Source organism: Haplochromis burtoni, unplaced genomic scaffold (genome assembly GCF_018398535.1).
Source record: "Haplochromis burtoni strain Fernald_Lab_line unplaced genomic scaffold, NCSU_Asbu1 Contig_52, whole genome shotgun sequence".
Classification (NCBI taxonomy): domain Eukaryota; kingdom Metazoa; phylum Chordata; class Actinopteri; order Cichliformes; family Cichlidae; genus Haplochromis; species Haplochromis burtoni.
This window is the reverse complement of record NW_024582413.1, coordinates 474,263-486,426: the sequence shown is the minus strand read 5'-3', so window position 1 is coordinate 486,426 and position 12,164 is coordinate 474,263. Positions and strand designations below refer to the sequence as shown.

General features: G+C 37.5%; 1 protein-coding gene across 3 annotated transcripts in view; it reads right to left on the bottom strand.

The window, feature by feature from the left end:
• Nucleotides 1–8,395: 8,395 nt before the first annotated feature.
• Nucleotides 8,396–12,164, bottom strand: part of si:ch211-198m17.1 (uncharacterized threonine-rich GPI-anchored glycoprotein PJ4664.02) — a 19,106-nt gene continuing 15,337 nt past the window's right edge. The window contains exons 12-14 of one of the 3 annotated variants that reach the window (XM_005921873.2): nt 11,409–11,604; nt 10,696–10,728; nt 8,396–10,348 (exon numbers count right to left, since the gene is read on the bottom strand). In XM_005921873.2, the coding sequence (XP_005921935.1) occupies nt 10,220–10,348; nt 10,696–10,728; nt 11,409–11,604 (358 nt within the window). In that variant the 3' untranslated portion in view covers nt 8,396–10,219. The remainder of the gene's footprint in view (nt 10,349–10,695; nt 10,729–11,408; nt 11,605–12,164) is intronic. The other 2 variants (XM_014333447.2, XM_005921871.3) reach the window with 2 other exon arrangements.

Genomic DNA, 12,164 nt, shown 5'->3' with positions numbered 1-12,164 from the left:
TGGGGGGGGGGGCAGCCCTTTACAGCTCTCAGTACACAAAGAAGTGAACTGCACGTACAAATATGGCATGAACATGCCAACAAGTGATTTAATTCAATCACAGTGAACTGGTGACCTCCATCTGTTCTCAGGGATGTGCGTACACGATGCAGTCAAATCAAAAGTACAATGATAAATGGGAAATACCAAAATGTCTTTTTTCTTTCTGATGTCTTATAAATATTGCCACTAACTGAGCTTTTAATGATATTAAAGCAAACATTCACTGGGATAATGACCAAAATATATGTTATCTTAAACATTAAATATGTTATGTGCATGTTCTTTCTCCTATATGATCTTTTTTATTTATTTGTTTGGGTTTTTTCGGTATTATTAACAAATAAATTATTATCCCAGTGAGTATCTGTGAAATAAACTTATTAAAGAGCTTTGAGTTCTGACCTTTTGCAGCCAGGGCTGTTCAGTGAGAGCAGGTGATCTGGACGGAGGGATTCTGAAAGGTCATTGTGATTCTTTGGGCAAATTGATTCAGAAGCATCTGTTAACTTGCTTCTCCGAGGACCAGGAAGGGTCGGCTCTGCAGTGAGAGGAGGGGCAGGAGGGCTAAGCTGTCCCCTGACCTCACAAATAGGCCATAAACTGGGTTTCTGTGTTCAGCCTGCTCCAACGGGACCAAAGGGATGGAGCTGTCATCAGATAATAGAACACATGCAGGAAACTGTGTGAGAATTTATTCCAGGCTGTGTCCAGATGCAACCAGAATTTTGAAGCCAAGTACAAAAAAAAATTGCACAAATGTTTTGCTGCTGCATAAAATCTAAATACAAAAAGAACGCAGTGTAAATCTCATAAACCCATATTTTACATACTATAGAACATAGAAAATATATCAAGTGTTTAAAATAAGAAAGGATGTACTGTTTTGCAAAAAATATAAGCTCATTTTGAATTTGATGGCAGCAACAACTCCCAAAAATCTGGGACAGAGCCTCGTTTACTACTGTGTAACATTCCTTATGTTTTAACAACATCTGGACTTTTGGGAGAGGGATGTTTTTCCAGTCTCTTCTGATATAGACTGCTCCAAAAAAGTAAAGGAGCACTTTGAAAACACGCCACATCTCAAGGGGAAAAAAATCAAGCTGGATATCAATACTGATATGGATTGGATAATGTGTTAAGATTTGATAGAAATGAAAATGATGAACCTACAAAGCTCCTACAAGGCCCCACTGTGCTTGTATAAACGCCAGAGGTGGACCAGGGTATCAGTGAGCTCCTGTTCAGTGCGAGGTACAACCTGGCAGCACTGATTAGACCAAAATATAAAGCTCCAGATATGTTGCATTGGATTTAGGTAAGGCAAGTGTGGAGGGCAGTCAGTATTATCACTTTCTACATCCTCCAGGAATTGCCTGCGTACACTTGCTACATGAGGTTCTCATACACCAAGAGGAACCTAGAACCCACTGCACCAGCGTAGGGTCTGACAATGGGTCCAAGGATTTCATCCTGATAGTGGTCAGGGTGCCATTGCCTGATCTGCAGAGGTCAGTGCATTCCTCCATGGGTATGCCTCCCCAGACCATCAGCAAACTCATCATGCTGAATGATGTTACAGGTAGCATAATGTTCTCTACAGCTTCTCCAGATACTTTTATGTCTGTCACATGTGCTCAGGTTGAAGCTGCTCTCACAGGGTGCCATTAGTGGACCTGCCGAGTTCTGGTATTCTATAGTAAATGCCAAATTTGGCTCCACAGTGCCGGGCAGTGAACACAGGGCCCACTAGACCACATCAGGCCTTCAGGTCAGCCTCACAAGATCTTTTTCTGATTATTTGGTCAGAAACATTCACACCAGTCTCGTTCTGGAGGTCATTTTATAGAGCTTGGCAATGCTCATTCTGATCGTCTGTGCACAAAGGAGAGGATATCAGTCTTGCTGAGGGGTAAAGGAACCTCTACAGCCTTGTCCAGCTTTCCTAGAGTAACTGCTTATCTCCTAAAATCTCCTTCATGCTTTTGAGACTGTGCTGGGGCACAGATTGTATTTACTTACATTTTAAAAAGCACCAAGAGCCACCCATAGTACTGTGTTAACGTGTTCTGTCATCGAGTTTCTCATCATGCGAGAAGAATGAATAATGAAATTCAATTCAATTCAATTTTTAAAAATTAACAAAGAGTTTGGGAAACTGCTATGAATCACTTCTAAATATTTGGAAACATTGTCAGAAATATAAAACACATTTTCAAACAAATATGTGGTTTTGTGTGTTTTTAATCACAACAACAACAGGCAAGTGATGTTGTGAATTCAAGTGGAAAAAATGAAAGTGATGTGAATATAATTATGATAATCATTTAACAGTGGGTACTAACAGGTGTAATTTCTTTTATAGCAAATTCCTGTCCATAGTAAAAACCTGTCTAAATACATTCTGGTAACAGGAAATATCCATAAACATCGAAATTCTAACCTTTTGAAAGATGATGGAAGACATTATAAGAAATTAAACTTAACTGAACTACGAGAGTAACTGGTTTAAACATCACAACTGCCAAGTAGTGTATGAGAAGCTACATTTTTGGCAGCAGCAAAGCTATGAGCAACATAAGATGTAAAACATACTTTTATATGAGTGCTATAAGTGTCTCGAAAGACAGAAAGCGTTAGCATCTCCTATACAGCTAAAGTTTCACATGATTAAACCTCTATCAGTATCAGGAAAGTAATTTAGTAGTAATTTTTTAATTATTCGAAAAAAGCCACCCAACAAAACAGTTGGTACATGAGAGTTTCTCATTGTTTCCTAACAGATTTGCCTTGCTTTGTTTTAATCTATGAGAACTCAGCCTTATGTAACACTTAGAGCAGACTGCAGGAACCAAAAAGCTAAAGCAGCAGTAGATTATTACGCATAGTTGTTAAAAATTGAGTCTAAATTGAGCATGACTCATCTCTGCACCACTACCTCCCACCAAGAGCTGCATGATGCACAAACAACCAGATAAATAAAAACAACAAGTTAAAAAAACTGAAGAGAACAATCAGACAGTGAAATTTACTGCACAGCTGTAACAGCTGGCACCTTTGCAGGGTGGAGCTGGTCACACGATTGGCCAAGGCTGTGTCACTGACTAAGGGGTGAGATGGGGAGTTCCCCATCTTATGTTGCAGTTCGAATGACAGTGTATCCCATATAAATAAATGGCAGAGACTAACTTTCTTTCATTGCCTCAAGTGACCATTCAAGAAACTGCGATTTTGGATGTTCCATGTTGGTTTAATGGAGGTAGTGACTTCAGTTTCAGAAAACTGAGTCATTTGCTTTATAATATCCTGAAAATGTATTGCATTCCTCTTCCAATTTTAGATATTCTGTTGAATTAATTCATGTATTAATAATTAGTACCACAGGATAGGCATAACAAACAAAACATATCATTTCAAAATAAAATACAGCAGTTTCAAGAGCCAAAAATGTACCAACGTTCAGTTGACGTTGATAAAATCTGACAAATGTCTACAGTTTACATTAAGCAAAGTTCATTTAATTATATGGAGAAAAACTGAAAATTGAAGTGAATTAAATTAGAATGAAGGTGAAATATATTCTATTGCTGCACTAATAGAAAAAAACTAATTTAATAAGGTAAGTAAACAATGAAACTGAGAAATGACTTTATCAAACAAGCAGAAAAACATACTTAATTCCTATTTGAACTGCAGTTTCAATCGGAACCATTCCCAAAACACCAAAGATAAAAGCGTCAGGGACAATATGTCACAATATGACTGTGTACTAGATACTTTTTAAAAATGTCCTAATTTATCTTACACTAAAAGCTAAACATTCAAACACTGATTAATTTTAAGGATAAGAAAAAAAATCAATTTTGTCATAATGTTATCGTCCGGCGTGTGGATTTTAAAAGGTTAGTTTAGTCTGCACTTGGCTTATAAGTGGCAGGTGATTAATGAGGAAGAAGATATGCATATTTACTGTTCTCCCTTCAGTCAGATCTCTGCTGCTTAGAAGAGCCATCTAGAAGAAGGCTTAACGTCCTTTCAGACTAACGTCTGCCCGGCGCCACAACTTTCTCACCATTCTCTCTTCCTCCAGGACTCGTCAATTTGATTGTCTGTCTGGCCCTTGTACATTATCTGCTGGCACTCAGGCCGAGCCCTTCTCCAATGCCTGAGATACCGAGAGCAAGATGAAAGGATAACAAATTAGATTATCTGACCACTTTGTCAGAGGGAACTTATAAGAAACAAGGCTAAAGCAATAATTTTGGAACACTTTATCTTGCTTGATCATATTTTATTTGATGATGATGATGATGCATGGTTAGACGCAGCAGACAGAGTAGCTGACGGGTGTAGCAGCATGCTCCACCACCTCTGATAGATAGTTGGTAACCTGCATTTGAAATTTGTTTAAGTATGCTTTCTTCTGACCAGAAAATGCTTCAAAAAATCCGCAAAGAAATTCAAACCAGCAACCACAACTTGCAAAACACAGAAATGAAAAAACAAAACAACTATTACTCACTGTATACAATCACTACCGTGTGCACAACGTCCACTAAATTTGTCCCGGAAACAGGTGATATAACATGTGAAGGGAGGGGTGTAAGCTGAATCAAAATAATAATAACTTCTTTTCACATTTAAAAAAAAAATGTTGAGCTCAAGTTAAGGGACCCCTTTATCAAAAGTTCTTTTGAGGAAGAAAGAGGAAGACTGCAGTTCTTTTATTTTCATTTATTTATATACTTTGGCAGCTTAATGCCAGACACACAACGTTGCTGGGAAATGTTCTACAATTTCATGTCCTTCACAGGCTGCTGCCGAACGGCATTAGTGAAAGTGAATTACAGCCTTCTGTGTGACCCGATAGAGAAAGAAGGAGAAGGCAAAGGGAGACAGGAGGGGAGAAGACAGAAAGCGACTGATTTCTGCTCATTCACAACGATAAAATGGATAAAATGGTAGAGCAGGTGGCTTCAGCTTCCTTTGTGGGCCTCCTGGCAGGAATTTATTAGACTGGTTTGTTGGCAATGGTGCAGTGTAAATTTTAGTGTTTGCAAACAATCATCTGCTTCATATGTTGCAGTTCCACTGTTGTTTCAGCGTGAAGTCCTAGAATTGCATTGCTCATGCGATATATTATACACAGAAAACAGGTTTTGCATATTTTATGAACTTGAAAATAAACTTTCATCATTATTTTTTCATGTTAAATAGCTGAACTTAAGGGCTTTGAGAATCTGACAGAATAACTGGCCGTAAATGAAAGAAAGAGCGGCTCATTTTATCTGATGCTCTGTGCGGTCTTTTGAAAAGTGTGCAACCTCAAAATGTCAGTCTTTTTATTAACTGATATAAAATACCTTCATTTTCAAAAGGACCAAATGAAAAGGATCATTTACTGTAAGGGGACTGGATGACCTTAAAGGTCATGTGTGAGGAATACCACAAAACCACAATGCTGCTACACTTTGTTGCTTATTTTGTTCTTAAAATTCGACAAAGCTACAGAAGGTGGTGATCTCAAGTTAGATTAGATTGAATCAGCTCTTTATGTTTTGAGTTTTGAAGCTGAATAGATTCATTGCAATGTTAAATGTATCTCTGCACTAAAACTGTATTATACATATATCAGAAATATTCTTGATCCTAAAACGATATATTCACAGACTCACATTTAAGGCGAGTCCAGAACCTGAAATATACAAGGGATAAGCTTTCAGTTAATTCAACTATTTCTTTATATGCAACAAGAAGGAATCAATAGCTCCATGTTAATCCACGTCTTGATCTCACCATGAGTGTGTGACGATAGCTTTCACGCACCTACTCTGCAGTCAGAGCAGATGTATGTGGATCTATCCGGGAGGAGGAAGTTCCTCAAGTTGGCGGTCCAGTTCAGTTGTTTCAGTGGCTCGATGCTTATTGAATTGCGTGCCCATTCCCACAGCTCCAGCAGGTCAAATGACTGGGATGTGTAGCTCATGGCCGCTAAGTGGTCTATCGATCAGTCAGCTGAGCCTGTGGGCTGATGGGATGTGCTGCAGCAGACTCGGCCAGGATTTGGCAAGCTGGTAATGGCTGTAAAATACAAAGCATTCCTACACAGATGAGAAGCACCAGAGTATATAGTTCCATGGCTGTGTTCAAAAAGTGGTGGAAAATTTGAAATGAAGGAACCTTTTAAATACAAGCGCGTCCATGCTCACAGGTGTACACACGGGTGCTCACACACACAAACTACACCCTTTTTGGCTCCTACCTCCTACCTCAAAGCACACTATGCAGTGTCGATATTACGTGCTGCACAATAATGTTTAATATTTAGTATTTACTGTCATCATCGTGATGTTGTTTATTGTATTGCTCTCGTTTTCTTCTGCTTGTTTTCTTTTTTCTTTCTCAACAGGTGATCCAGGTGATTGATATATGTATTTTTTTCTGTCTGCTTATTTAGTTGGTTTTTGTTTTTTTGCCCTTTATCCCCGTCCCTCTTCTCCACTGTTTTTTTCCCCCACTTCCTTTCTCCCTTTTCTTTTCCTCATTCAAGTCTGTCCCATATCTAGCAAGTGAAAATAAAAAATAAATAAAATAAACAATAAAAGGTGAATCAAATAGACCATTACAGCAAGGCTGGGATGGTCAATTTGGTAAAGTAAATCCGTTGGGCATCTTTCCTCGCCTTTAGACAATAATTCTGATGGTGAAAGAACCAAACAGGACAGGCGCAAAAAATAAATAAATAAATAAATAAATAAATAAAAATAAAGCCTTTTTTCGACTGTATGTGTGTGAACAAACTTTCATTAATTTTGTCCCAAAGTCAGAGATTTTCGTGAACCCTCGCTCTCCTGCCTCTTCAGATAAGTATTGACCATATCAGCAATATTAAGTTGTTTTGCTGCTTCGCAGACTAAAGTGACGTTGTGTGAAGACTGCTAATTTCAATCAATTGTCCCAAAAGCTCTGACAAAACACATCAGTCTCAACTGCTGCAAGCAACAGAAGACGATGAAGCCAAAAGACAAAATCCATGACTTGAGCAATCAATGTAATTGACCCATGTTACTCAGCCTCTAAGCACCTAAATTCTCATTAATGCAACAAAGTAATCAAACGTATTAAAAGATTATTTTGCACGACTTAAAAGTAAATCATCTTTATTACCATAACTGACAATGAAGGCAACCAAATGGAGACACTGCTCCATAATAAAATGGTTGTAAACATTTGTAAGCACCAATAACATACAAACACAGTTTTAAAAGGTGTAAAATGTAGATAAACACTGAATTAAATGATTGTAAATTTCATAAATCCACATTTTATTCTTAATAGCACATGGCCCAACCTTCTGTGAATTATGGTTTATATACACATATATTACTGGGCCAGACCGTATATTTAAATTTTATTTCACTCTCAGATTAGTTAAGTTCCAGCCATGTACGTGGCATTGCTATTAAGGATCAGGATTCTACACACATGTTTAATCTTTACATGCAAATCATCAAGGATGTGCATCTGATTTGTTCCTCCTGTATACTCGCCACAGCCTGTTCAAGTGACCCAGTGCCCGAGATTAAGGTTTGGCAAAGCCAGATTTAGCACCAGCAAACCAAATCCCAGTTTTTAAGAGCTTGGCTGACTGCCGACTAACTGCAACACCACAGCAGCAACCACCTCGTCAATCTATGTGACATAGTGCAGCATAATATACAGATCCCAACAACAGACTGTTCTCTCTGTTGAGGTCAGGAAAGCGATTCCGCTCCCTGAAGACCAACACAGAGAGACTGAGGAGGAGCTTCTTCCCGCAGGCGATACGGTCTCTCAATCACACCACCACACAGTACTGACCCACACATATGGTTCTTACACACACACTGGACTTTCTGGACTTTGTTTTTGCACAACACTGGTCACTATATTCTTCATTTCCGGTTAATACTTGTACAGCTGCTGTTATTGTGTATATATTTATTTATATTTAGATTTCTTCATACATTCTTATATAGTTCTATATTGTGTATTGTGTATTTTGTTGTACAGTTATTTTATTTTCAACTTTAATTTATATATTTTATCTTATTCTCCCAGTTAAATTTACCCTTCATTCTAATTTGTGTTGTACAGTTATTTCATTTTTAACCTTAATTTATATTTTATTCCTTCCTAGTTAAATTTACCCTTTTTAATTTTTCATATTTATTTCCTATCTTATTCATAGCCTTTCCTTTTTTGTTTTCTTTAGGTCACGAGCAGTTGTCCAAGCATTTCACTACATATCGTACTGTGTATGACTGTGTACGTGACAAATAAAATTTGAATTTGAATTTGAATTTGAGCAGAGAGTTTCTAGGTAAAGTGCATCTGCATCTACCTCCAAGAATAGTCCCATCAACACCGAGATTCATATAGCAGTTAAATTGTATCTCACAGCCTTCTGCAGCTGTAATATTATTGCGTATTCAGCTTAAATGATGACAGTGGTAATCTTTGCAAAAGCAATACTTTTAATTAAATGTTTAATTATGCATATAATTTCTTAACAAACAAACAGAGGCTAGATCACTGTTATTATTGACTTTGGTTGATATGTGATATAAAAACAAAATCAAGAATACAAAAATAAAACACCTTGGGTCACTATATTTGTTTTATTTCCTCATTATAAGGCCACGCTGATGTATCTGTTGTAAATTACTCATTCTCATGCCTCAGTGGCAACAACAGCGATGACTGGAGGCAACGTGTTTTTTAGGTCGGCTGTTTGTCTGTGCCTTCCTGTTGAACATGATTTCTTAGGAATGCCTTGAGGGAAGTTCTTGGTTGAGATTATTAAAGTGCGGAGCTATTCTTTCTCAACACCAGAGGTTGCACATTTGACAAATGCGTGAAAATAAAACAGAGATTACCACAAACCTTTTTTTCTTTTTACAATAAAGAAAAGAAAGCATTACATGTGACATGTAAGTACCTAAGAAGGGGCGAGAATATGTAAGTTACTAATGGATGCAGCTAGGTCCCAAACACTGAAGTCCTCTTGAACAAAAACAGCTACTTATTGTTAATCGACTACAACCTACAGTCGTTTAATATAACCCACATTTTTTTAATTCCACTGTGCACAAAACACCTGGTTTAAAATAATATTTAACAGTTTCTGGACTGGACAACGTGAGCTTTTAGTGGGAGTTTAGTGCAAGCTGCATGCAGCCATAATATTCTTGTAGCTCTATATTCCAAGTTTTGGTTACATATATTTATAATTTTACAACAAAGTCTACAGTTACACTGACTCACATATGATGAAAACCAAGTGCAAGCCTCTTTAAATTAATTTATTTCTGCTGGATGTGTGCACACAGTCTTTTTCTTTACAAAAACACACACTTATAAAACAGTCCATTCTCTCAGAAGCACAAAGATAAATATATAATTTATACAGAATCCTTAAAAAAATGTTTACAAATGATTTTTGGCACATCGAAAAAAAAGCAGACAGGCTTCTTTTTTTTGCCAGCTTAGCACAATGTTTCCTATTCATCAAACAGACTATTAAACAGGCACATTTTGCAAGTGTAGCTTCAACAGATACAGACTGCTACAACATAAATCCCTTTAAATACTCCCAAACAGGGATCCAGCCCCTTTAGTCATTCACGATTTGCTTAATACAAAAAAAAAAAATCACATCCTTTTAGGAAAAATAGCAGACACCCCATAAGAACCCACATTCAATTTACCTTTGATTTATATAAAAACTAATAGTAAACTTATTATATACTTTAGTGCAATTAGCAAAATAAGATGCTTCATTTTTAAAATTCTATTTGAATTCATCAAAGCATAAAATAAGGATTAAAAGTCAGCTCTGTTGTTAAAAAAAATGTTATTATACTATATATGAATGTAAGGAGCAACAGCGACATCCACTGGTTGTAACCATTAAGAGCAGACATGATGCACACAAATGAATCTCTTTGGTAATTTTCAAGATTTTTTTTTTAAATGTCATTTGTGATTCATCATTAATGCAAATAAGCTCAAAGGGTAAAGTATCTTTATAAATAACTCTTCTCAGGATATGTATCTGTAGTCCCAGAGTTTCAAACCAGTTACTTCTTTTTGATCCCGTCTTCCTCGCTCATTTGTAGGTTTTAGTGTTTTCGTTTCAGTTTTTCTTCTCGTCTCCAGGTAAGAAGTAAGGATTTTCATGGCCTTGAACCAGATACGAGTAACGAGATGTATTTTTACCTTTGAAGGTCATCATTTCTTCTGGGTTGAGATCGTACGATCCCGTCTGAAAAGTCAGTAGAAGGAGTGAGTGTGACACTTTCATAAAGAAGCAGGGACTTCATAGGTTCACACACTTTTAAACCCACAAAACTCAAGACCCACACACAAAGGTAACCCCAGTCACCAGTGTAGACTGAAAAATTATTTATCACTACTCCCAAAAATATTGTCAGATGAATTTCTTTGAACATGCTGGATTTAGTGTGAAGATGAAAGCGCACTGCTGAGAAATCCCCGTTAAAGCTCCCCATCACCCAGAAAACCCATCACCTTCTCACTCTGGCATCTCTAAGTTATCAGCAGGGGTGTATCAAGGCAAATCAAGAATCTAAAAGCAAAGCCATGCCTTACCTTTTTCCATCCTTTCTGCTTCCGCTGAAACCCCTAAAGCAACATACTGGGAGTCAGGCAAAGCAGGGAGCGTGGCAGGGGGCTACATGCTAGCACTTTATTTACGATCACAGGAGTTAAAATGCATCATCAAAGCATCTGATTTATCTGGGTAGTGATGCAAGAAGGTTATGTGCCCAGTTATTAATTTGCAGGTCAAAAACAAAGGTCTAGTCTAGCTAAATCTGCCAGAAAGCAAGCTCTACCCACACATAGTTGCAGCTGTAGGTTGAGAGCTAGCGATCGTTGCCTACTAATCAATAGATTGGTGGGTCAGTTCCTGGTTTTTCCCAGTCTGTGTGTTGAAGTATCTTTGGACAAGTTACTGAAGTTGTCCCCAGTACATCCATGTGAGTGTGTAAATATTTTAAGTTCTTAAGCATAGAAAAAAGCACTTGTTTAAATGTATTTATGTGCATGAGGCTTATAGTAAAAACTTTTTTTATATAAGTACTGTTTCATGTTCCATCTCCATGCAATTTGTTTTGTTTTCAACCTGCAAATCCTTGTTTACTGAGTGGGTTAATAAGCAGATGCAATCTAGATGTGAGATAATGAAGCAACTGAATGAAAAAACATTTGATTTAGTTAGTAAGCAACAATATGCAGGACTTTTAGACTGAGGATTAGCAGTAAATAACTGAGACAGCAGAAAAACAGCTGCGGTAACTCACCATTCCGTTGCTTTGATGCCTTTTGTCCACCAGGACATTACTGCTGCCCCCTTCTGTCATCTCTATAGGAGGAGCTCCATCCCATTTACTGTTGGCACGGGGGATGGGCATGATGCCAGTAGGCCAGGGCTGGTTTAAGTCTTCTGTTGAGTAAGGGCTGCTGCTAATGTCTTGCTTTCTATTTGAGCACAGCCTCCTGACATACAGAAAATAGAACAACAGTCACATTTTATGTTCTATTTTATATCTTGCTTTATTTTTTAAATTCAAGCAGTGAACTCCCACAGCAACAATCGTTTATTATTAACTGCAGCTGAGCAATTTTGTTACTCGTGCTTGCTAATGCTATAGTTGCCGCATATACACAAAGTCTTGAGGTTTTTTAAAATCTTAAAATTTGTGTCCGTTTTTAAAAACTATTCCGTCTGCTGGTCCAACAGTTTTGGATTCAGTTCTGCAGACACACTAAGTCTTTAGTTAAGTATAGTTTTTCATAGAGAAAAATTAACATGATTGAGGCCTTTGTTTTTCACAGGAGTGCAGAATATAATCACAATTTTGGCCCCGAGTCCTAAAGATTTTTAATAGCCATTTTATTTATTCTGGGCATATGACAACTTGCCCATTTCCAGCCAATCTAGTCCAAGCTACAAACGACCATTTGCACAGATAACTGGAGCTGTAAGATGCAGAGCGACTTCATTATCTTTCAGTGTGAATCACAGGCAATCAGTACATATGAGCAATGTTTGGGGG